The 27,487-nt window shown below is 39.8% G+C and overlaps 1 protein-coding gene across 3 annotated transcripts in view; it reads right to left on the bottom strand.

The window, feature by feature from the left end:
• Nucleotides 1-8,307: 8,307 nt before the first annotated feature.
• The window catches only part of nrg3b (neuregulin 3b), a 172,459-nt gene continuing 153,279 nt past the window's right edge, over nucleotides 8,308-27,487 (bottom strand). For all 3 annotated transcript variants that reach the window (XM_020605249.1, XM_020605250.1, XM_020605248.1), the window contains 5 exons: nucleotides 23,816-23,918; nucleotides 21,452-21,578; nucleotides 16,614-16,723; nucleotides 12,615-12,797; nucleotides 8,308-9,528 (listed from right to left, as the gene is read on the bottom strand). In XM_020605249.1, the coding sequence (XP_020460905.1) occupies nucleotides 8,775-9,528; nucleotides 12,615-12,797; nucleotides 16,614-16,723; nucleotides 21,452-21,578; nucleotides 23,816-23,918 (1,277 nt within the window). In that variant the 3' untranslated portion in view covers nucleotides 8,308-8,774. The remainder of the gene's footprint in view (nucleotides 9,529-12,614; nucleotides 12,798-16,613; nucleotides 16,724-21,451; nucleotides 21,579-23,815; nucleotides 23,919-27,487) is intronic.

Below are 27,487 nucleotides of genomic sequence, written 5' to 3' on the forward strand. Positions count from 1 at the left end.
TGTGCAGAGACTGAGCTTTCATTCTCCTCTTCAGAATAAAACTTTCAGCAAATAGCCATCTGTAGTTATTTTAGGACCCTACTCTTTTCATTTGCAAACCAATCGAGCCAAAATACAACACTGACAAGATTAGAAAATTAGCTGAACTGAATGCAGACATGAGGCAGAGGCTGATGTTGTGATTGTTTTTTTTTTTAGTCCCAATTTGTAGACTTAAAAAAAGACATACTCCTGTTAAAAATTGCTGAAATATACAGCATGTGTTGCTCTAAGCCCATACATTCTCAAGGTGTCCAGATCGGATCAGAAGGTTGAAGAGTAACAGCATGCACTGCTAGTAGTCGCCAAAGTCATAAATGTTCCAAGTCCTACACATGCAGTCTTTAAGATAAGCATGCTGGAAAATTGAAGATTGGTAGGCAGCAGATGGGGAAGGACTGAAGAGACTGGAGGTTCTAGTTAACTGCAGATGAGTCGTGAGGGAAACAGATGACTCTTCATTGAGAACTTGAGAAAACTGGCTGGAAGTCAGAGAAAGAGCCACTGGTAGAGGTTGGGCTACAGTCTAGTTATCAAAATCAGCCCACAGTTAAAACAGAAGGGCCTGACAAACTTAAAAAATATGTTTTAAGGCCTAAAATATATCAGAGAAATTAGGATAAATTGTCATGGTTATAATTAGATGAAACATGTGATAGATCATTTTGATGACATGCAGTATTTTAAGTCAGTTTTTTTTTATATTGAACTGTCCCAAGCCATATTAATTAATTTCAAGTAGCCTTGACTTTAAATGTATTGACCATAGATAGATAAGAATGAAATGAAAATAGATACCAAACTGTGCATCTTGACAGCCTGTGCATAGGGAACATCGTGACTATAGCAGAGACCAAAACTGAGTCTGAGGTCAGAACCACAATCTGTCATGCAAGTTGACTTGGGAGTCCCAGAAGATCAGGGGCCATGGCCTGTGGATGCCCCAGCAATCATAAACTGCCCTGAGGGTTTACAGCTTAAGTGCTGTGGGGAATCCTTACAAAACCATGCAGCAACCTGCCAATCCTGCATGTCAGCAGTTTTGCAGAGTTTAGAGGACTGTTCTGTGAGAATTTCACTACACAGGAGACTGGCTATTGGATGATTGTGATAATCTGTTCCTACATGTGGTAAGCCTGTGTAGTTGAAACATTACTATTACTTAGTCTGTACATACAGGCTATGTTGATTTGTTATGAATGACCACAGACAGTCATAACCTCTCTCCTTATGAGCACCTTGGTGATTAAAAAGACATCATCTAAAGTAAAGGGCGAAAGTTAGTAGAAGCAGGGGTCTCCAACCTTTTTTCCTCAAAGATCCACTTCGTTAACATTACAGTGGTCAAGAGCTACTCATGTTTTATTTTACTAGTTACATTTGTTCACACAGCCTATTGTAACCTATCAAAACTTTCAAACTGATCTCCAAACCAAACCAGCTAAATAAGTCAATTGATTTGTGTAACCAGTTGTCAAATAATATCCAATACATTTTGCATAAAACCATCTTAAAACACAAGTCATCACATCAGATGTGTGGACCTAACCTTCCTTGACAAATCCAAACCGAACTAATTTTATAGATTAAATTGCATAAACATTAACAGGCAGTTCAGTTACAGTAGGCAATTTAAACACCTTGGTGCCCGACTGCCACAATTTGAGGAAAAAAAACCCAGCCATCATTCAGGCGTATGCTAACACACACACATAATGCACACTGAAGATTCAGTGTTACTTACAGCTTCCGAGAATATCATGATATTGGCTATCCACTGAAAAATAAATGTCCATAAATCTGCACACAAGTCGTAGAAAATCACGTTCCTTATGACGCCGGAATTTGCTTGAGTATCAAACCAATTCATTGACATTATATAGAAATGAGTGTAATAGTCTACTTAAGTTACTGAAATGAAGTTTATACATGTTGCACATCACAGCTGATCTTAATATACTTCCTACTTATGAATATACATCATTTCACATAAGTGAAGAATTGTAACGTTTAACACATTTCCCAACATCACTATACAGCGTAATTGACTTAGACATTATCAGATGCTTAGCTCCATTGATTGACAGGTGCTTGGCAAATAATGATTTGGTATCAGAAGTTGGCGGGGTGTGTGTTTAATTAGATTGCAATTGGAGCAGGTGTACTGAGCGAAGTTACAATGTAAAGTATTAGTTAATGTTTGTGCCATACATGCATGGTACATACTGTATATTCTCTAGACCAGAGAGACCTGTTGGAGACCCCTCAGCTAAAGTAATCTGCTATAAATCCTATAAATAAAATCTTATATTAACTTTTTAAAATATTTTATTTCTAAACAGTAGTAGGAAGGAATTGAAAGAATTATTAGGCTAACAATACAGGAAGCCTAAGCCAAGTACTGTATGTTCATAATTTTTATTTTTAAACATTAAACAAATGTAGTAGGCTACTGGTTCAAATTAAGTAGCAGACCTATACTAATTATTAAGAAAAGATTTATCTCAGAATTCATCCATCCTTCTGGTCATAATCTGAAGTGTTTTTTTTTAATGTTCTTTATTCTGCTTTCTAGGGTTAGAGATCATGTCTTTACATTGTGAAGATGTGACACTGTTGGAGGTAATGTGACATTTGACCCAGTTTACACCTATTTGGTCAGACATGAATATGTCAACACGGTTTTTGACCCTCGGCCCTTGATAGGAGCCCATATTTGTTTGAAATTTCAGTGGCATTAAGACTTAGAGACTTTCTCTCTCTGTCTCTTTATTGACTCTTGAAATATTGCATTACATTGCACTAGCCCAAAACTATGAGCTGTACTGTATATATCACCTGATGATGTATGTGTCAGTAAATCTTAATGATTCAGAAACTGCCCGAACACATTGGATGTTGTTCTTGATGCAAGTTTTTGGGGCAGTAAGTTTTACTACTTTGCAAGCAGAAAATTTAAACTGTCAACCTCAAGGAAGTTGCAGCGTCCAACCAAGTAATTTGCAGGGTGCTTTTGGATGTTTTAATTAGCTCTCCCTGGTCCATATGTCTGGGCTGGTCATTAAGCGACTGTGATGTCAAACTTCGTTAAAAGAATATGGAAATATGATTCCCAATGGTGTGCTTAATGACCCGAATATGTTTCAAGATAGATAGAGCTTTTGCGCTGTGAAACCTCATGACAAACGGGCCTGCTGGTTCTTTACTGACAATCCAGAGCTCACAACAAGTTTGACTCACCGTTGGATGCAAATAGTGCAAATAGCATGATGCCTGAAGTCAAACATTTTTGTGGCACCCAATAGATTTCTGTCTAAATGTCTAAATTTGCACAGTTCTATCACGTAATGCCTGATAAAAGGTGTGCACATGAATACAAGCAGTGACTTGGAGTTCTGTAATATTTGTTTTGCTGTGTCACAGTGTAAACTCTGTGTTGCCAGTGATACCAAGAGAAGTTCATATTCTCTTTTGCTGGTAAACATTTGTTTGTTGATTTTGGCAGCACTGTAGCAAGGACTATTGTTGTCAACTGCTGCAGCACTGTAATAACACTGCTCCACTGATAACTGCTACTGTACGTTGCTCTATTAATCTCTCTAATAAATAAATACAACACTATATGAGATCCGCGTTCGTAGTACACAACTGAGCCCTTGTCTTATTTGCATAGGTAGCTGACTATAAAGTATGATGGGATGTCACAGTGAGATATTTCCAGGACAGCTACATTAGATTTTAATTAGAAAAAAAACCTGCTGTCAAAAAACATTATTGGTAAATGTCAGGTCTTGTCAGTTGCTCAGACTTCAAGCTGAAGGTTTTCTTTCTGCACACCATTTAGCCCTGTTGTTCATAAGAAACTAGAAGCACTAGCCACAAAAGATTAGACAATGCAGGTACAAGTGTGGTTAATTTAGTCGTCCTCTCATGACTGGTGTGATAGCTATTTTTTTATTTTCCAGAGGTGGGGGACTTGAGTCACATGACTTGACTCATGTCAGACTTAAGTCACAAATCTGAGGACTCAAAACTGGTAAAAGACTTGACTTTGATTTGATATTCATGAGTGGAGAATTGACTTAGGCTTGAACTTGAATTTTGTATGACTTGACTTGCTTGACTTGTCACCACAGTAACTTGGGATTTGCTTGAGGCCTGAAGGTTACGACTTGAGACTTAATTGTGACTTGCATATGTGACTTACTCCCAACTCTGGTACTTTTCCATCTTCAACCACTTATAAAGCAATCACACAGAATGTGTGCTGAACTACAGAATATGAAGAAACAAGACCAAGAGACTATAACCATGCTAACAGCTATGAGAACAGTGTTTTGAGCCAAATGCTCAAATGCCAATTGATGGGAATGACATTATTTTTTGCAGATATTTAGTCTTAAACCATCCAGTAGTTGCCAAGACAGCAAAACTGTAAACCTCATAGAGGTGTTAGCGTAAAGGTAAGGAGTTCATCAACCCATCCAGTGCTTTCAGTATGAAGTGGTGGGCCATTGACCATCTTTGCCATCCCTAGGGTCCTGCCACTAGCAACCACTGATCTTATACAGGCATATAAAATAGATGGACACAGGATAGATTTATGAAAGTGTATACAAATATTTTGTATATGCCTACAGAATTTCACCTCACCTCCCACACTGGACAGTACAGCTGGTAGAGCTGGTGCACCTTTCTATTTTTGAGATCATTTTTGTTCAAGATGAGGTAGGAAAGGCAGATGGCATGAAAAACAACAAATTTTATTGCCTCTACCACATTAAACATTCATCGGTTCTAGAAAAAATGCTACACTAAAGCACTGTGCACAAACAGAATACCTTACTATTCTGCTGTTTTTGTTTTCTTGTTTTGGGTTGTACAATAGGAAATCCTGCTTGATCTAAGCAATGTACTATACTCACATGTAAGATGTGAGTACAGCAGTTGTCACCTAAAAAAATAAAACAAATGATATTTCATTCCAGGAATGAAATTGCCACTTGTACCAACACGGTCACTGGATATGTTAAATGTCATCTGATATCCCACATTGAGGGGAGCTGGTGGGAGATGTTAGTAGACATCCGCACTGGTAGTCCTGCATTACACATGTGGCCTGCTGTCCTCATAATCTCCATGCCATCTGGTGGGAAACCTCACTGTCCCCCTGTGGCTCTTGCACATTTATATTCCTCTCACACTGAACAAGGGAGACCAGTGTGTGTTGTGTGTGTCCGACATTTCTCAGAAACACCAAGTCAATACGAGTGAGGATTAATGGAATGGCTCTAGTGCCCACCTCCAATAAACCTGTCTCATTCCAGGTAATGAGGACACTTACTTCTTAATCTTCCTTTTTGCCCTTGCATATGTGCACTGCAGCTCCCTCACAAGCTGGCATCCTCTCATGTTGTCCACAAATGGACCCAAGAATTCTGACTTTGTAAAAGTGAGGGCCAAGCTGCTCTTTTGACAAAAGTGCAATTTCTTGAGAAAAAAAAGTCATCTTTTGGACCATGTCTAATATAATCCATAATACACAATGTTAACCAATCAAACAAGAATCAGTCATGTTTTTTCACTGACTAAACCTTGGACCTCCCTTTCTTTGTCTTGATTACAGTAATAGCTACAGTTCACCAAGTCATATAGCTTCAGGCAGATCTTCCCTGGTTCTTCTGCTTATTTTTTAGTAAGATAACCCAGTTGGTTAACAGTGAAACTGAGACTCTTTTGATTGGTTCTTCAAACTATTTTTCCCAGTGCAAGCTGTAATCACAGCTGTAATTCCTCCCTTTCAAATTCACATGCCCTCTCATTAGTCCTGAACTGGGAGAAGACTTGTCTGACAGGAGTTGACTGTAGCCTCATCATTTCCAGTTGTGTATTTGACTACAATCTTGAGGCTTTTAGGCATACAATAAGAAGTTGAGTCAAAGACACTAGTTAAGGAGAGCAGTGAAGTGGCTTAGAGCTTTGACATGTATCATACAACATGGCATCAGCCTGAAAAAGATTTTTTTAAGGAGTGGGATCCAGTCTCATGTGGCTGCTGCAAGTGTATGGTGCCCTGCTGGATAGAGCCACATATAGCATCATTTCTTATTAAGGCTACAAAAAAACAAACATTTATCAATTGTGATTTTTCTTCGTCTCTTTTGAAACAAGGCACATCTTACCAAATGTAATCAAAATTCAAATACAGTTAATGACTTTATCATTGGAAACAAAATGAGACAAACATTACACAGAAGAATGGGCAGTGCACATTTTGGTTTTGAGAGTAAACCAAAGAAAATATGCAACATTTTAAATGCAATATGTAAAAATAGTAAATAAAATACTGTTGATTTCTGTGCCACCTTTTCCTGCTAGAGTGTGGGTATCCGACCCGAGGCTGACAGGGCTCCTCGGTACCCAAGGTTCGGGCAGAAATTTAGAAATTATGTTTGGGTCAAGTTCGGATATGCAGGTCAGACTATAGGCTAGACCACTGGAGCACTCAAAGGTCTGCTTTGTTTACTGACAAGGGGAATAACAGTGTACAGACTCAGCTATGCCGGGCTAGGGTCAGATTCAGACATTATATATTTTAAGCATGTCGGGTTCGGACACCACACTCTCAGGCACGGGTCGGGTTTGGACAGAAATATGTGGCTTAATCAAGGCTCTATTTCTTGCCTATCTTCCTGCACACATTTTTGTATACTGTATATTGCGTATATTTATTAACATCAAGAACAACCACTTATACACATTTGTGCACCTGAAACATAAATACGAATAGACAGTGCATAGAGACGGGTCTCTTAGTAAGGTGTTAAGATGGTATGAGCCTCTGGAATAGCTTTAGTTCTTCTTAAAATAGATTCTGCAAGTCTGTGAAAATCTGCAGAAGTAATGAAACACCACTATTCCACTAAATATTCCACTATTTAATGTTTGGATAATAGCAGAGTGCTGTTGGGCCAAAACGTCCCATTGGTGTGCAGTTGGGTTACAATCTGGTGACTGTGATGGCCATAAAATATGAAACGATGTCATTTTCATAGTCATCAAACAATGTAATGAAGCATCTACATTCATTATGTTTCTCAATTTATGTATTCAGATTTATTCTTTAATTTGGCACCTGTCTGTATTTGTACATTGTCCCTTTGTGGTCTTGCACTGTAGGATGAGTGCACTAAGTCAACCTGTAAATATCAAAAACGTCTGTGAAAGGTGTGGTGAATTATGTCTAGCCAAAAGTCATTGTATGAATTTGGAAACCTAAATATTTTCTATTTATGGTAATTTTATCTTTCCTGTGCAGCTGCCTTGGCTCAGTTTCCCCTCTGGGATCAATGAAGTTCATTTTAATCTTCATAAAACCTTCTTATACACTCAAGGTAGTTTTATTCTGCAGAACAGTGATGAAGAAATCTCTAATACCCAGTTTTAAATCCTGTACAACTTACCTTACCAACGGTAATTGCAACCCTGAAACAGAGGAAATACAGATATTCTGAATTCGACGTAAATGAGGCATAAATAAAGAATTGTTCTCAGCTTGTTTGCTGCTGTGCTTCATTTCCATCCACAGACCTCAGGGCCATTGTTGTAATTCAGAACAGTGAAGTGGATCTTCTTTTATGTTTGTAGCATATGGATGCATTATAAGGTGCATCATGAAAAATAATGAATGTAGACAGTAATCCTGCACTTAAGTGAGAAGATGGAAAATTTCTGAAGTGCTCTGAAACCGCTTTTGTGCCACATACATTAGGTTAGTGCTCCATCACCCAACCATTATTCTCAGCTCATTTTGTGTTTTCCTTTTCTAAACTTTCATAGTCATTTTGGGGGAGTACTTTCTCCTTACCTTGGCACCTCCTTTACCCTCATTAGTTCCAGCCAATCCCCACACCATCACATTTACAGTACGCACACACACACACACACACACACTTGGAGATCAGGTGTTTAAAGACATCTGGTATGTTAAGCAATGAGCAATACTTAACGAGGGTGGCTTTTTTAAGGGAGTTAATAGCAAACCAGCTACATAATTAAATCTATGCTCAAAAAAGAAGTGCATCCTACAGCTGTATGTCGCCATGGAGAAAAAGGGGCCACTCAGATCAAGTTTGTCATAACATTAGCATGTTTATGTTAGATGTGATTGCCCTATTGTTATTTATGTGGATATTGTAAAAAGAAGCACTTTCTTCAGATCATGTAGTGAAAATAGGCTGAGATGAACAAAACCCTTAACACTGTTATCTTAGTCTTTATTTTGTCACAATTGTATGTCAAATATATATACGTCTATATGACATATATTAGATGACATATATAATTTCAATTCTTTACAATAGAGAAACAACATAGAGATGACACACTATTTTGGTTTCTAAGTAGAAGCTCCTTTTAAATAGTGGCATTTCTTTCAACACACCGTTTAAAGTCAAGCTCCCACTCAAGTCACGGTTTTGTTTTTCTTATTGAGTCACATTTATTCACAATATGCATTTGTTTGTCTCTTTTCCTCTATAATTTGATGTCTTTTGTTGTGTCAGTATTTTTGTCCTCTGCAGTTCAATCTGTTCCTGTTCCTTCAAAATCGAAGGCCATCTGCTATTGGTCCGTGTGGCCACACAGATGGTCCCGACTGCTCACCATCCTGTGCCACCAGCAAAGGTATGCAGTTATGGAAACAGTGTCTTTGAAGCTTTACAGAGTTAATCCAATCAGCTTGCAGAGGGCTTGGCATAAGCATTCCCAGGTCCTCTGCAGCTGGAGCCTTTGGTGGCCAAGGAGCAGTTTGCACCTCTATACACGAGGGATGTCTGATCTTGGCACTGTCCTTGGGTTTCTCTTTGGCCTGCTGTCTTCAAATCTGGGGACCCACTGTCTGTGTGCAGAACTCTGGCTGAATACTGGATCATTTTCCCTTCTGACTCCTGTACAGTCCCGGCCTCAAGAGTGTTTGTGCCACTGTGGTGGATCTCGGGATGAGATCCAGACATTTTCATAGAGCTGGAAAGGCTTTTTTGTTTTAATTCTTGCGCGAGTTTCACTGTAATTTCGAAGGAGCAGGGTGTTTGTGTGGAGCTAATATTCTTCTCTGATCCCATTGGAACAGTGGTAGTGGGAGGAGGACTAACACCCCTGGGCTTAACACCAGGTGCCAGCACAGCATTCTCACAAGGGAGAGAGAGAGAATTGCTAATGGGCAGCCCTGTCTTTCCAGCCAGCACAGTGTGCCACTTGAGGAGCCTCCCTTGACTGTGGTCACTTGTGTTTGCGTGCTCCGTGTCATGATCACATGCTTGGAGCGAGGGAATGATGGGCACAGAACGGGTATGCAAGGAGGGTGATAGGAAGGTTGTTCCCTTATCCAGGCGGGTGCAAGGGACCTCAGTCCATCCCTTTCGGGCTGCAAAGTGAGAAAGAGCGGTCCTGCTGAGGAGGGCGCTGACCCTTCCGCTGGCAGAATCACACCTTTAGGCAGAAGAAAGAGTAAAAATGACAGCGTGAAAATGAAAGCCCATGTCATTTATATAGTCACCTTTTTGTCCTAGGCACTAATTTCCTAAGAGGAATGAAAGACAGCAAGTAATATAGAATATAGAGCTAAATCTGTCATTCACTTTCTACCATTTCAGTTCAGTTCCACAAAAAACATCACCGTGCACTAACATAATTATAGTTTAGGTATTGTTTTTCATAATTTAGAGCATTTTATTACAGTCCTTGACATGAGCAGCCTGTGTTGTTGCTGTATGAATGTCCTTTCTTGCATGACCAAAGAGTTTTAAGGTTTTAGCAACACAGATGCTGGGGTCCTGACCTTGGCCTATAGAGTACTGGACTGCTGTACATGTGCTCTAAATGTGGTGTCTGACATGAGATTCTTTACACAATCCTATACTGTAGAACACGTCTTGTCTGAAAGGCTAAGCATGTGATTTGCGATAAATGTACTGTAGGTGCGTTTGTTGCTGTGAAATCTGAGCATGTATTTTACATGAGAGGGTATCACAAAACACTTCTGACAGCTTGAAAAGCTTCATGCTCAGTGGGAAAATAATCCAGCAGGAAAACCTCTCCAGAGTTAAGTGGGCACATTTCTATATGTGTCACATGTGCACAGGAGATATAACTGCTACTGAAGACTCCATTCACATTTAGAATCACCTGGGCACAGTCATAGGGGACAGGCAGTGTTACTGTCAACCTTCAGAGACTGTTTGTAGCATAACCAAGTTTAAATAATTGAATTCCTTTCCTGCTCCTCCCTCGGTATTAGAAAGGTGAATGCAAGTTAGAGGTAAATCTGGCAGATCAGAACACATCTAGATATAACTCTCATACATTTGCCTTCAGTCTGTCCTTATCTGCAATGGGTATTGTGGTCACAAAATGGAAAACATGGAAGAGCATTGTCCTGTCTGCTTATTTATTTATTTTTGACACTTTCTATCACACTGTGCTCCTGTGCCTTCATCTTTCCTTTGCTGCACTCTCATCTTCTTTCCTCACTTTCCTTCTCTCACTCTCCTTTCCTCCTTTCTCATTTCCAGAGATGAGAGGGTGTATCCATGGCAACAGGGTAGAGGTAAAGGCTGGAGGAGGAGGGGGCTGTAAGCTTGGTGGTGCAAGGCTGGTAAGTTGAGAAATAGGTCATTTCAACCTCCTGATGGCCAGTGAAAGCGATACTTGACTGATGGATAGAAAAGGGAATGGCTAATGAGATCTAGATAGTTTAACTGTACAAATGCAATCTCATCCCCGAGAAGAGGAGAAGCCTTCTTATTTCCGCTCTTCTCTTAAACACTTGAAAAAGCTGTGATTTAATTAACTAGAGTTTACAGATTTTGCCTTTGTCATTTAAAAACACTCTCATTAGTTTCTTCATTAGTTTGTTTTTGTGTGAGTGTGTGTGCTTGTGTATATATGTGTGTTTATTTGTTAAGAAGGAAACTGCTGTGTTCCTGGAGGATCTCTCTACACAAGCTTTTGAAAGAAACTGCTAAGCTCCATAAAGCTTTGTTTAAAAATGTAAATTATGGAAATAGGTCACATAAAGAATCTGGCAGCTTGCAGTGTATCATACAAGTCACTGTAACCCTCAATCAGGTTGGCATGCTAATAGGAACATTGCTAGGCACTTTTAAGAGTGCAGAATGCACGAGGGACACTACCGCTTTAATGATAGACGTGCCTGATAACAGCACCATCGCTCAAATGGCACACGCCGACAGCAAATTAGGCTGTTTCTGAGTTATATGCTAAATAGGGCTGCCTTACTCAAGTTTAAAGACTCTCTCTTCTGCATCTGTAAATAAAACCTAAAATAATTCAATGTTTTCAATTTTACTTGGTTAGGAGGAAATGCCAGAGGAACTGCTTGACATTATGCATTATTCTACTGAGGAAAACAACCACCTCAATGAACTGTGTATGATAAATATTTTCCAGCTTTGGCAACGGTTACACAACAATCAATCTTATTTATAATCTACCAATCTTTGAGGCAAAAGAAAAGTTTTCACTGATGTGAAATAATGTGAAACTTTGTCTCTAGATGGATTATCTTTTCCATCCTTGAGGACAGGGCGCAAACCTTTCCTCTTTGATAACAAACGTGTCAAAGAGGATTTCACATCAAACCACCTTTCTGAACCCATACCACGGAGAAACATCAGATTGTATTTTTAAAATGTGGACGTAATCCCCCAGATAGCTAACTAGTGAGAAGTGGCTCTGCCAAAAGTCCTTCCTGCTTCTTTTTTATGCCTCCTGAAACAGCACCAGTAGCTGTGCTTCATTTATGATGGCCATGAAAATAGGGCAAGTCGCCTTCCTTTCTCAACATGAGGAAGAGCATGGGGAGAATTCAAGATGTATAAAAATGCCTGAAATTAATCCTTTGTGATTTGCGGACTTGTTCTTGAAGGCTCCAGTAATCTAATATGGCTCCATATTCAGCTTGTAAATGACACTAAATTAAATTATTTCTCGGATATGTGAGCCATGATACTTTCACATAATGCTCAGGCATTAGCCAAAATCAAACCATTATGGAAATCTTGAAATTGAAGTGAACGTGTGTATCATCTGGTTAGCATTGGTACAGTTGTTGCACTTTTAACCCTGATAAAACCATGCATGCATAAACACATTCCATTTTTTATTCACAGCAGTGGCCTAGTGGCAAGGATTACACACAGACTCCTAGCTTGGACTTCCCTGGCAACATAATGCTGTCGAGCGGTCAGGCTCAAGTGTGTTCGCCAAATTAATTGCGACACTTGCAGTGGAAGGAGGGCACGGCAGGTCTCAAATATTTCCCAGGATCAGATTTCATAAGCAAGTTCACGGCTTTTAACTGATAGCATTTCAGTCATAAAGCCCTTTGTCCCCAAATTATCCCTCTGGCACTCCAGCTTAACCTCAGTTAGTCTGGGTGTCTGTATCACTGAACTGGATATTTGACCTCAGTTTGGAGGAGGGCAAAGAGAAGATCCTCTTTGAGGAACAAAGAAACAAACATGACAAAGGTAACAAAAAGAAAAAAGCTCCACCTCCTTATGAACTCCATATCTGTTGACTCATCCTCCTGCAAGTGTTTGTAGACATGTCCAGCTGCTCTGGATCCATCAGTAAAATTTGTAGATATTTTGTGCTTCCCTCTTGATATGGGTGGGGTTCTGAAGTAATTAGTCTGTCTTCGCTGTTGGGCAGGACTGAGAGAAAGAGAACTACTCCTGCAAATAAAGGAGATAAATATCACTGATTTAACACACTATTTCACAAAAGCTTCATAAATTCAAACAGCAGTTACTAATTCATTTATTGTATCGAATTTATCTCATCTTCTGTGTCCATTGATGTAAAATGGACTGGAAGGAACTGACCTTTCTGTTTGATGTCTTAGTGTAAAAATAGGCATAATATTTCACAATCAACTGACTCTGCATAAATGACCTTGGTTGACCTGATGTCTAAGCATCAGACAGGGATATCAGATACATGTGAAAAGAATAGTTAACTTACCAGTGAGCAATACAAGTTACACAAACCTTAAGTAATGAGTCACAGCTCAGTCAAAAAGAGGAGAGACAGTGGTTACTCTACAGCGCCATGGTCACATAGCATCTTCTGTGAGGCTTTACTGTTTTGTGCTAACATCAGCAAACTAACATACCTGCACCAACAACAGGCTCTTGTGATTAACATATAATACTGACCAGGTTCGCCACCTTAGCTTAGCCTGTTAACAGGTTGACATTTAGATTTGAATGCCAGTTTCTGAAAGTATTTTGTCATCAACCAAAGTACTGGTAAAATTGAAATTTTGTCCTGATAATAGTGCTAAATCAAAAGTCAGGGGTTCACCAAAGCCAGACATTTCAGGCAGATATGTATTATTACTGCTAGAAGGAAAACTACTGTGCTACACACAAATCAGTGGCAAACATATTCCCAGCTTGATTGTGGCCGTCAGGCAATTTGGCCTCAGGCAGCAACAGATTACAAAAAACTGTGCATCTGTAAAGTGGTGGACTGTTTGATTCTTTTTGCTGTTTAAAAAATACTAAAGATGTGCAACCTTTATTTTCTAGCTTGTCCTTAAACTGAACTCCCTTATTCATTTTAAATCATTCAGTAAACTACAAAGTCCAGTAGACATCTGGTTATTAATTGATAGCAGACTGGAACAGTGTGCAAAACAATATTTTGCTTCAATAATTTCCAAATGTTTGTGGCTCTGGAACAATAAGCATGGCTAATGTTGGCTCTAGTCTTTGCCAGCATTACTGTAGCTGTTCTATTGATTGATGTGAAAAGTTAATATGAATAAAGCTGAATGATATCAGTGTTGTTGGATATTAACATGCTGATTTTTTAATTAGGATTAACTGAAAACTGGACAAATTAAACTATGTTTCTGTGAGCAAAAGCATGAGGCTATTGTAATTACTGAATGTAAATGTTAAAGGTCTAAAACTGAAAGGCAGCTGCTTATCGCTACAATTCACCAAGGCAACAGCCTTCTGATGTTAAATGGGTACACCTGGCTGGAACAGTAATTCAGCACATATTTTACAAAACTGGGAGAGTGAAGGGGATGACAAGTGACAAAGGACCTGAGCTGACTTAAAAACAGGATGTCACATGAACAGAATACAGTCTTAGTTTTCACAGTGTGTTTCCTTCTTAGCATGTGAAAAACTCGTGCTTACTGACCCAAAGCGATAATACTGATTAGCAGGGCTGGGTTATGAACCTGGGAAGTCCTGGGTCACTTCATTTTTGGAGGCCCTCCTACCCCATCCACCCAGCAATTAAGAATTTTTGAGCCTAAAATTCAGATTATTGGATTTTGGACTTTAGGACTCATCACCCTGCCCTCCACTCTGACCAAAAAAAAAAAAAAAAAACCAACCAGTGGTGACATACGACTCAGACATGAAAGCTGTTAATGCATTCTTTGTTAATGCTACTTTCTTTACTTCCATCAAAGTCTGCAATAGCAGTTTCAGCATACATTTTCTCTGTTCATCTCCAGAGCCTCAGAAGCCCTCCGGCCTCGTCTGGAAAAGCATTAGGCTGCCAGAGAGAACGTCTGAGGCTTTCTGAAGCCCTTATAGGTTATGCCCCATGGCCTCGGCCCTACAGGAGTCTCAGAAACCCTCAGACTGTCAGGGGCCCTTAGATGTGGCCTGAGGCTTTCTGACGGCCTTAGAATGGAACAAGCCTTAGACGTTCGGGAGCCTCAGAAGGAGTGTGCCCTGTGTCTTTCCAAGGCCCCTGGCAATCTGAACCCCTGGGGCACTGGCAAGATTGGCCTGGTCCATAATCCAGCCTTGTTGATTATCTTATGACTACATTTTCCTCATAATCTAATCATGACAAAGGAATCCTGGTGAATGAAAAAAAGCTTTTACTTTTTACTTTTTACACTCCAGAAAACTTGCAAGACTGTGTTTAAAGCTACACCGGCTTTGCACCAGCAGTAAATCAGAGCCCATAGTCTGCATGTGCACAAGCTCACACCTAATGATAAAACCTATGATGCTCAGGTAAAATTTTATTGCAACATTGATGGACCATATTGACGTGTTTCTATGGGGCATTTCTCTTGATAGCTCACAATGTGGTTCAGTGTTTCAGGTCAGCAGCTGAAAGCATCTCAACACCATCCATCACAGTCTAGTTCTCCCCTGCCTCCTCCTACTCTGACAACAAGATGACCAGATGATTGACTGTCAGCTGTTCAGCTGTTCTCCATGAGGCGCTCGCATCACACTGTGAAGAATAAAAAGCTGAGGGGAGTTGGCACCATCCCCGTAGCTGCACACCTGAAAGGGGCTGTCATGAGTGGCCTCTGTGACACAGCGCTGGTCCATTAATACAGAGAACAACTGCCCTCTCAGTGGGGGGTTTCACCAAAGTTGGCATCATATTCAACGAAACAGCTAAAAAGACCTTCTGCCCGTATACGCACAACCTTTGAGGCTCCCCCTGTCTCCCCCCATGCAACTGCTGCTACATAAGGCAGAAGGCTAATCTAATCCACATAAAAATGCATCAAGACTACAAATAAATGTGTGGAGACTATTGCACAGCCTCAGTTGCATCCCATTATACAGTACAGTCATAATACTTATCTAAAGTTGCTTCTAGTGTTGCTCAACGCCCTCAGAACTATTGAAAGGCGCACACCTACCAACTATCAAACACCTGTAATGATTTGCCAACAATGGGTGTAATTGTGCTAAGGGAAATAAACATTTGTTAAATGAGTTCTTGCATGTTGTGTGGCTGGATGTTGCTAATTGTCAAAGCGGGCCTGTACACATATCATCAAAGCAAATGAAGCTTTTCTGTAAACGTCCCAGATAGGGCCATTGTGACATGCTCTATACCCACACCCCTGTGTTCCTCTGAGGATTTAGCAATGGCAGTGTTTGATACTGACTGCTGTGATCACAAAGCACAGCTGCCTCTGAGGTTCCTTGTAGCAAAATGTTAATTTTGTTGACTCTTCTGCCATTTGAAGTATGGCATGAAAGCAATTCAGTTGAATCAGTATTTAACTCGGCACATTAAATTTGCCTTCGCCTTCTTTCTGCCTTATGCTCTTCCCTGTCAGTGTGCAAGTAGCCACTTCAGAATTTGCCTGTATCTAATCACTCTGCATAATTTACTGGGCATGCCCTGTCGAGAAAGACATCTACTTTCGACTATTATGAGAGACTCTAATTTTATTTTTATGAAACTAGGTAAATCAATAATCCTTCCCTAAAATGTCTGATTCAAACTAAGGATATACACACAGGCATAAGGTTGATGGTGCTGGCAGTGCACCCAAGATATTAACTTAGCTGCTCCCACTTATAATCACTATAAATCTTTCTAACAATTTTACAAATGATCTATTTATTATTTGAAGGTCTATATATTCTACCATTTTGTAGGATGATTAAATTTCCTGACTCTGCCTCATGTCTGGATAGAGCCTGACCGGATAAAAGATATGAAACAGGGCTGGAAATAAAAGGATGCCCCATTTTCACCTGAAGCGTTTCCCCTTCGATAGTGCTCTGCTGAGAATAGGTGGGGCTACCGATGATGTGCCTGCTGCCACACTGCTGCCCTTAACAGATGAGCCATGAGAACTGCAGCTCTGCAAAGACAAATAAGAGAAGTGCCTATAGTAGGAGGTACAGCATAATTCAGAATGTAATGTATCTTCATTATTACTCTAACAATCAACATTATAATCAAAATTAAAAACATGACATTCAAGTGCAAATTCTGTGAGTAAACACAGAAAATAAGATCAGGGTGTAATACATAATCCTAGTGTTACTGTATGTGGCTTAGCAGCAAGTCCCCACTCACTTTTAAGTCCCCAGTCAGGTTGAAGATGTTCGTTCACTGATGATTCCCCCTTAGTCAGACATAGTGTCTTTAATTACACTTTACATTTTAAACTGCAAATTAGGAGGAGATGCTTTGTGAATAAATTCCATGCTGCTCCTCACAGCACTCCCGCTGCACTCTAGAATTAATCCTACACAAGATTACGTTAATGGCTTCCTAAAGAATTTCCTCCCCTCAATTCCTTCCCCTATTCTTATCAAAATTAACACCATTATCTTACAGTACAACAGACAGAGCTGTGGCACAGTGACTGTGAATGGCCTAAGAACCTCCCCTTTCAAACACTAAGTCCTGAGATAAATTTGTTATTCCATTGACAGCACCTTCTGCACTGTCCTTTCTTACTGTCTGAATGTACATCATTAAAGCAGCTGCATGTGACTTAGAGCTGGTTTGGGATTATCATGCCCGATTAGCTTTTTGTCCCCCTCCCTTACATCACTGACTCCCAGAGAGAGCTGTTCTTGCTGTTCACTAGCTGTGCAGGAAAACAGGCTCATTTCGGCCACCCTCTCATGTACCCTGTGGGGGGGAGAACGTTTCACCTTCTGAAATAATTGTCAGGGGATAAAATAAATAGCTTGAAGCAGACCATGGCAGTCCTGCATGGTATAACCCATTTCACTTGTTCCTAACCATCTCTATATTTTGCCTTGTTTTATGACACTTGTAAAAAGCATTGGATAAACAACGCAATGTGGATTTATTTCAAGGGCAGATGAAAGGAAAATACAGGAGCCTGACAGAATAACAGAAAAGTCTATCAATATGTTGACTGGCATCTACACAATAAGGAGTAAAGCAAACCTATGCATTAATCCTCCTTGGAGTACGATCGAATCACAGGTACTGAACTGTGTATTACAAGATATTTGACCACTCTTCAACAAGGCCAGTCTTTGAGTTAGCAGCAGAACAAAACACCAGAACTTCAGCTGAACGTCAACTCTGAGTCAAGCCCAGACAACTACTGATAGTAAACATAATTTTGGCTCTACCTCATATCAAAATGTTAATCAGTTGTTTCAAAATTATGAACCGACATGCACATTAGCACAAAGTTTGTAACTGTTGACAACATAATTAATTTTAAAGCTGCACTGGGCTGTCTTTTTAATAACCATAGCGATACTTACAGAAGCTTTCATTTCATCCCCATAGCTGTCACAACCCTTGTTGAACAAGTGGTTAATAGTCTTCCCCCATTTACTCTCTAATTGCATTGTGCCTTCTTTTTTTCCCCCCGCTAATATAAAAACCACAACTTCAAAAGACATAGACCTTTTGTGCAAGTGAACTTCAGTCTGACAGACATACCCTTTTATCTAAGCGCAGCTGAAAAGGAGAGTAGGCAGCCAGTTCACTGATTACCTGTCCAAAGCCTGGTTATTTAAAACAAGCCTACAGTGTATGGAGGCAGCTACTGTGGCCACATACGATATATTTACTGAAACATTTTAAATAGTAAAACATAGTGTATTGGTAGTACAAGAAGAGGAGAGTCATTTAAACCACAGTACATACTATAGCTGCTTTCCTAACTTTAGCAAACAATAGCCACAATAAGCTACTGGTCACGCCAGACCATTCCTGAGCTGTCTGTTCCTAGAGTATAGCTAGACTTTTCTGAGCTTTTGTATCTTGTCCTCCCAGTTTATGTGCCCCTATTCCTTCATGCTGGTGCACATCTATTTTAGTTGAGAGGGTCTCATGGGTGCATACTCTATTTATTTGAGACAAAATTTTATTGTCACAATGGTGTTGATTCAAATCTCAGAGGACGTGGGAGGTGTTTAACTGAGCTATTACATTCCCATGTCTCTTTTTCTTTCCTTCCCCTAAAAAAGTGTATTGAAATGAGTTGTACTTCCATTATATTTGACATATACAGTATGATGGTATAACTGTTCACAGGTCTATGGATCTGCAGTACAGTCAAGTGCAAGATTAGGTGCAATTCGCATAAGGATTCAAACTCCGATTTGAAAATGCAGGAAACGTATGCACAGCAATGTTTCCAGATACGCAAATATATATAGGTGTTTGCAACAAAGATAGCTAAAAATGCTCCATGTGCCTGAGCAGGTGCACAGAAAAGTCAGATATAATAGCTCAGGAACTCTAAAATACACATTGTATTGAGACAGGTGCCTCGGTGCTTACATTAAAATGGTGCCAAACTCTTACCTGGCTCAGTCTTGAAGCATTGCTGCAGAAATCATTGATGTATCATTGATGTTAACGTATTCAGTATATGTCTTTCATTCCTAATTAGCACACTGTGAAGGAAAACGTCTTCATATTGAGAGGGCTGAGTGATAAATGATTGGGAGAAGTGAAAGACACAGGAGCAATACACAGAGATGTTTTGGAAGGCACTGACCAAAATGCACACAATGTTTCATCATCCCCTCTGCACCTGCACTGACAGAGCCAGCGTTTGCGTTTTAGCTCACTGCACTCATCCTCAACCTAATTGCCTCAAATGCACGCAGTAGAAATGACAGTGTCCTGGTGTCGAGCAGTTATGTGGCATACACCGAGCATTTTGAAGCTCCTTAAGAACACTTCTGTTCGTCCATCTCATGTATTTCCATTCTGTTGGTTTAACTTTAAAGAAAACCCAGAGAACCTGTCGAGCTACACCACCCACAGCACATGTCCGATGCCTAGATGGTGGCAAGCTGAGGGAGTGGGTGGAGAGAAGCAGCGGTCTGGGGTTGCTGTGTCAAATCTGTGGAAAAATAGGTTTCACTTGTTAATCTTTCCTTGGTCTCCTTAGCTCAAGCTCCCTCCTGGGTGCTTAGAGCTGGTGGTCTTTCACATCCCACCTTAAGCTTCCCTCACACTGTTCTATTATAGTTTGTGTTTCTGTGTTGTTGTGTTATTACTGACTTTTATTTTAGCCTTTGTCTTCCTCCATGTGTCTAGCTCTGAAAGCATTTTGTGGCTGGGAACTAGACTTTGCTGACATTCCTGTCACCACAATCTCCCATTCATAGTGTTAATATAATAGCCTGCTATTATACTATGGGACAACAGGTCTGCATTTGACAGAAATACACTGAGCTGGGCTGTGATGTGCTGAGACTGATTTGGTGTTAGTGGAATTTTGTGGACTCTTTGCAGTTATAAAGCTACAGTAAGGTTTTAATGCTACATGAAACATTTTCATGTCATGTTTGTAATTGTTAAGAGTACACACTCCCTACTGTACCACCTATATACAGTATTTAAGCGACAGTCATGGATGTAAAAGATTTGTGTTCTTCCAGTTTGTGAAGATCGGTAACACCTGGACATTTCCAGGTGTATAGGTGCGGATTAGCACAGGTATACTGTACATTAGGAAAGTAGGGATGGATATGACTTCCTCACATTATGAAAGAAGGCTGCACATGAAGCAAAATCAAAATCCCAAAACAAACAAACAAACAAATAAAATAAAACAAACAAAAAACCCCCCCATCTTGGTTAGAACATAAAAAGTGCAGGAGCAAATAATAAATGAACACAAATGGTTCAAAATTTTCTCCCACCAAAGAGGGTGCTTTCAGAAAAGTACTAATGCCTTACAGTGATTGCACTCTTTTGATGAGACCTTTCCAAGTGTAATTTAGGCTGCAATTACCTTTGATTCTGAGGAGACATGAGCCTTATCAGTGACATCTACATCTTCCACCTATACTGCTCTGAATGCCTGGGTCAGTTCTCTCTCCTCATGTCTGCCAATGTCATTGTAAGAGAGAAAATTCATTTGTCTTATGTTTGCCATTTCTTTCTATTTCAACTGGACGCTGTCTTTGTGATTTGTCACTTTGAAAAATAGCTGCCCAAATGAGATTTTTCTCCTTTGGCCCACACTGTTTATCTTCAAAATGCTGCGGTGTGGTGCTCTTTCTTTGATCAATTATTTAATAACATAACTCCTCCCCCCTTTTTATTCCAATTTTTCACAAATATCTCCATCTAATTTTTAGCTAGGAGTGACAAGGCACCAGCCGCATCTGCATTAGCCAAAGTTTTCAATACAGCAATTGTGTCTTTCTTTGTAAGACATCACTAGCAAAGTTCCATTGAACAGTATTTGTGGACTGCACAGTACTGTTGCTATACTTCTATGGTGAACACAGGATCCCCGACACACCACAAATTAGAATTTCCAATCTGTAGCTCATCACAGGAATCTGTCATTGTAAACATGACAAGCAAATTTCTCCTGTGTAATATATGACGTATTTATTTTAAGCTATAATTCACCACTGTCTCTTAGCTCACGTCAGGTATGAGAGTGAACAAAATGCTTCAGCCGGTAGAGAGATTATTAAAACATATATCATACATCATCCTGACAAGAACCCAGTAAACTCTGTTTCAGAGAAGCACTTTACACAGTATTAAGATGAAAATGATGCTAATGATGATTAAGATATGGTGGGAAATATATCATTAATAAGTAGAGATGCACCTTTTGGAGTTGAAGGCTGTACTGAATCCTAGGAGTAGATCTGGACATGAGGCTGGAGGCATTGATGCTGCAGTCCCTCAGGCTACGGCTATCAGAGAAATGAGCCTGGAGTTTTTCCCTCTGTCTCCTGCGGAGGAACAAAATGCAGAAAAAGAGAAAGATGCAAAATTACAAATAGAGTAAAGAGGTAATCCAGAATAGGAGTTGATTTCATGACAACATAGACCATCATTAAAAAAATCCATGAGACACAAACGGGCTACACTATATTTCCTGCCATATCTCTAATGAGAAAACATTGATGCCTGTTTTTAGTCCAGCCATTGATTCCTATGACTCTTTTGAGTTCTTTATATACACATTTAACAGAAAGATAGGTGATCATATTTATTGACTTGCTACCCTGTATTCCTGACACACAATTGCATGTGCACACACACATACTATATACAACCCTTGAGATAATCCCTGCCCTTAAACTGTCACAGCTACTGATGGATGGAAAGGCTTTCACTTCAGAACAACTGTATTTTAGCTATGTGACTGAACAACTATAGTTTTATGGCTACTTTTATGACTAAGATTACAAAAAAAATCATTGTGAGTTAGGGACTTTTGATTTGTCTTACAGGGAAACGGTGAGACCTGAAAACATCTGTCAAAAGTTGTGAACACACGAGCACCTTGAAAGATCAAAGTGCCAAGAGAAAGAGCAGTCAAGCTGCAACTCACATGTACTACAGACATTTTCTTCCAGGGCTGCAATCGAAGGTTTGATGGTGCTGAAAAGTGCTCAAAACAGGCTGCAAAAATAGCATTAGGAGAGAAGATGTCTTGCGCAAGTGAAAATTTAATCAAGGCGATATAGCTTGCCTTTGTGATAATACGCTGGGGAAAAGTAAAGAAGCCAAAGAGTTTGGATTCCTGCCTTGCAGAGTTAGACCATCAGGAAAATGCATGTACTGTATGTATGTATGTATGGATAATGTGCATGTATGTATAATCCAAGTCACATCCATGGAGCTGGGTCCAGTAGTGACTTAAACAGCCTTCCAGTTTTCTGGCACCATCTTTTCAACTAATTAATAGAAATGCCCCCCATTCTTTTCTTTTAACCTTAAAAAAGCTTATGAACAAACTAAATGTGAAACAAAAATTAAACTGGCATTTTTCAGCTGTGCTAAATATAAAAAAAATGAATCATTTTGGATTAAACTTTAATTAAATTAAAAATTAAATTTGTGCTTGAGACTTTTGGATTAAATGTTAATTCATCATTAAATGTTCATTTTTAAGGTTGCTGAACTCTCTCTGCAGCCAAGGCCTGTTAAATGTTTCCTGAGTAGAGGAAATAACAAGAAGTTAAAATTTAGGAAGCAAATGACTAAACAGTTTGAAAAGAAACTGAACTGACAGATGGTTTGGACCCACTGACAAAGGAGAAGAAACCATGTGACTAACCACTAAGAAATCAGTTCAAGACATATTCAGTGGCTGCTTATGTTTTAATTCATCCATGCTCAGTTATTATAGAAGATATCACAGTGCAGTATAGCACAGTACTTATTAAGAAAGTAATAAAATGGTAATCAGCAACTAACGGTGGATATTTGGCAAGCATCAGCACTACAGTGATTTGTAGCCCCACTATTATGTCCTGCATAATTTCTAAACTTTATAACCACATATAACTTACAATTCTTTGGCTCTTTAAAAAAAAGTAGAAGTAGCTCTCTTATCTCTTATTCCTCTTTAAAGCCTTCAAGTAAAATCAAGGATGAAACCACACTAATGGTTAATCTCCAAGTATTAGCAGACAAACCCATCTACTTGAGCGATGCACTGTGAAACAACATTTGGGGAAAAGAGATCCTGGGTTTGGATAATGCCTTAACTCTGAGGACACTTTGGTCATGCTGACTGATTGCTGCACAAGCTTAAAGTGCCACAGTACTACTGAACTCACCGGCAACATTTTTACAATCTGCATTTTTTTTTTGCCTACATTTCTTCTCTTTCTTTTTGTTTTTGTCATCCCTATAATGAGTAATTGATTATGGAGGGTTGCTTTTATGCTACCTGGCACCTTCTTGTCCAGTCCCACACACATGCTTTTTGAAGTTGTTCTAGCTCTTGCTTTATCAGTATATTTTGCGTTTTTTGTGCCGCATTTTGTGACACGCCTGCTTGATAAAACCACTTTACAAATAAATCTTACATGAATATCTGTCCCAAATGCATTCTGCACAATCTAGCTGACACACACTTAGAATTTCACTGGGCTCCATGCCATGATAGTAAAGTGCTCTTTCTCCACAGCCAGGGGCATACTCTACTAATATGGTGCTGGATGGCATCACTCACTTGTTGCGGTGGTAGAGAGCCATACATGCCACTCCAAGAAGACAGATCCCTGAGGCAATGCTGAAGATGGACAGCACCTGCCTCTGGTAGGTGTTGCCACTCTCTGCGGAGAGGAGTATACAGTTCAGGCCAAAGAATTTCTACTGTGACACAGAGAATATGGGTTGTGGCTGTGACTGAACAGGGAGGGAGAAATGGATAATGAATTAACATACCCAATACACATAAACGCTGGGTGGACGTACAACTGCAGCCACACTCCAACATCCACCCCAGTGTGCATTAGCATAAAGCGACCGATGTTACTGTCAGTAAGTGTCAGTGTTTGAGCATGGGATAGGGACATGGCAGACACAGGCAGGGCTCAGTGACATGTGCTAACTGAAGTGTGATAATCATTTCATTCAGATAAACCCAGCAGGCAACGCCAATGGACTGTGTGTATGTGTCCATCCCAGTACAGTATATGTGTCAGGAGTCAGAGACTGATAGCGACAGGGAATTAGCAGCAAATGAGTGCTCCCAAAGCATCTTGTCAGACCCCTGCACATCAGCAACAGAGGCTTAAGGTCACAAGCAGCTGGGACAAGTAGCAGTTGATCCCAGCAGATACAATATGTGGTTAACTGACAGCTGGGTTGTGGGGCTGCACTACTTTCCATAGTGCATGGTGTGGGGATGAAGGTGATGCATGCAGCGGATTATGAAGAATTCTTTGTCTAGTTGTCAAAAATAAACACAATAAAGCTGTCCAATTAAAACCTTCTGCTTGGTGTGTAACTAATCCACCAACATCCCTTGTCAGAGATGTGAGAATTTTCTGTTCCCCTGTCATTCATGACCTTGAACACAACCTCTTCTGAAATTACTCAGCCAGTCAAAGACAGTTAAGCCACTTGTGTTTGAGCTCACTACCTTGACAACTGCAGGAAGAAGTGCAGGAAACATCACCGCAACCTGCTCCTGACCTTTGAGAGCTTGTCTGTGGCTTTTGTTTCTGTCAACAGAGAGCTGTCCTGGGAGGTCTTCTTCATCTGTGCTTGTCTACCCAAGTTTATCAGCTTCTTCCAACTCTTGCTTCAAGGGCATAGTAACTGTTGAAAAGCTTCCTGTGTTCAAAGCTTATACCGGAGTGCAATCAAGCCATCTGTTTGCAACAGTACTTTTTTTTCCATTTTCTTCCTTTGCATTACATCAGTACTGCATCAACACATTTAAGTAACTGAGTTCAAAGTAGAGGGAAAACTTTTTAACGCTAGAATGCTCCTGGCAAAAGATAAAGATAACATCTGAACACATCCTGGAGCTACAATATGTGGATGTATGTATATGCATCAGTGGTTCAAGCTGCCCACTCAGCCCCTGTGAAAAGTTGCTGTAAAACTGAGCCAGTTCAAAGAATATGCTGCAGGAGTGGGAGGTTGTGGCACACTGGCAACACATTTCTATGGGGATAATTGTGGTTACAATCAAAAATGGCTATGTGTGCAATTGATCATATTTTGGGCTTTGTATTGCTATAACAAATAATGTTTTTTTTCCTCTGGCATGTTATCATCTTGAAAAAGCAATTTGATGTGTGACTAACTAGTTTGGTTGACACCAGTATTAGTGTTTGAGGATAATAAATGTAAAAAAAATTAACTTGGTTCATAAAATGTTTGTGGCAGTGTGCTTTATAATCTAATATACTTTATATTAAACTTTATTAGCAAATGATCAATATAACTTCACATAGAAGATGTCAGTTTCATACAGTAAACTGGAATTTATAGTAATGAATGTAAAATAGTGTTCATACAAATGCAACCTATCAACATTTATTGCAGCAGTTTATTCCACTCAAATGTCTATGTATATCACATAGCCATATATTGTAATATGTTCATTATAACTATAAGCCAAAAAAGCCAATAATATCAGCCCCGAGATACATCTGTCAGGCCATATTGTGCATGGCAGAACCCATCACATTCAGAAGCACAACGATGTGAACCCGGTGTAATCACCTGTATTTAGGTGTCAGTGTATCTTAACATATGGCCAGATCCTCATCCAAAATCTTCTAATCTGAGCATCTGCACATAAAAAAGATCTCAGAAGATTTGTGATCAAGAATTGTACATCTGTACAACACTGGAAAGAGTTATGCATGAATCTAAAAGAGTCTACATGTATTCTTCAGTCCATAGTCAGTCAACCTGTCTGTAAATGCAGACAATTTAGTGCTGTAGCTACTTTTGTTACTTAGATGAAGATCAGATCACATTTTATGACCAATTGATGAAAAAAACAGGTATTGCTAAAAGGTTCACATACTTTTTCTTTCCACTGAATGCAACACAATACTAAGTGATGAAGTTGTCCACATGTTCTTGACTTGCATGCTCTTTAGCCATCTTATAATTTGTCAGGAGCACAGCAGTGACTGTCTTCAAGTGGCACTTTACAAATGAACAGGAAAATATGCCTCTGATTTTTGTTTATAAGTAAAGTGACACTTGTGTATCTGTGCCACTGCCAATCCTCCAATCTTTACCATTAGTGAAATGACTTCTCAACGGTTGCATCTTTCAAACATTAGGATCATGTTTCTCCCTGCTGCCGCACTGCCAGCACTCATGTGGAGCACCACCTAAGACAAGCCTCTGCCTTTTTTTTTGATAGATGAAACAGGCTTTCCGAAATCTGAACTTAAAAACAGCCGTTTACAAAGCTCTGCTGAATGGCTGCGAGGGAAAAACCTGCAGTCTGTACATAAAACCTTTGCGGGTCTTTCATGCCTGATGCCTACAAGGCATTCTTGAAATTAGATGCAAGAGCATGTTGAGAAAGCAAACAAGCTGAACCCCCTCAGCTATACTGGCTAAGCCATGTCATATTGACACAATGACAAGACAATCCCATATGGCTACCTATGCCATAGCTACCGCTCTATACATGATTAGAAATGAAGGCCATGCTAACGCATGCATGACAAAATGGGGTATTCAGCCTGAAACACATCAGCACAAACTAATGACATACACAGAAATGCAGCTGTAGCCTAGCTAAAGAATGCATGAAAATCAAAAGACAAGATCATATTTAGAGCGCTCAGTTCCACTTTGCTGTATTTCGACTGACTGTCACATATTGGACTTATACAACAACTATCAAAAAATTCATTGCTCAAGCAGAAGAGGAAATCATAATGGAATACAATGAATAAGAAAGTGAGTATGCACAGTGCTTACCTCAGACACACACACACACACAAAGAAAACTATCTGTGCTTCTGTCAAGTCATCTGTCCAGCTATCAATTGATCAATCCTGTTCTCATTTTCTCTAATGCATCCGTCCACCTATAATAGCATTCTGAACTAATTTAGCTCCCAGATTAAATTCACTGAAGTGAGGAATGCTGTGTGCAGGGACAGGCTTCTCTTTTTCTCTTTCAAACATTCTTCTTCTTCCTTCTATTTCCTAGAGCAAGTGTGTAAAGTGACAGCAGTGTATGAAGCCACGTTAATGGAAAACTTCACAGCATGCAGTGTTGGTTTTTATGTATGCACAAAAGGCAGTCGGAGAGCCAGGAAAAGATGGCAAAAGAGAAAATGAAAAACAGTACAGTGAGGTCTAGTCTGTGTGTGTGTGTGTGTGAGTGGGGGGGGGGGGGGGGGGAGTGTGT

Source organism: Monopterus albus, unplaced genomic scaffold, assembly GCF_001952655.1.
Source record: "Monopterus albus unplaced genomic scaffold, M_albus_1.0 scaffold69.1, whole genome shotgun sequence".
Classification (NCBI taxonomy): Eukaryota; Metazoa; Chordata; class Actinopteri; order Synbranchiformes; family Synbranchidae; genus Monopterus; species Monopterus albus.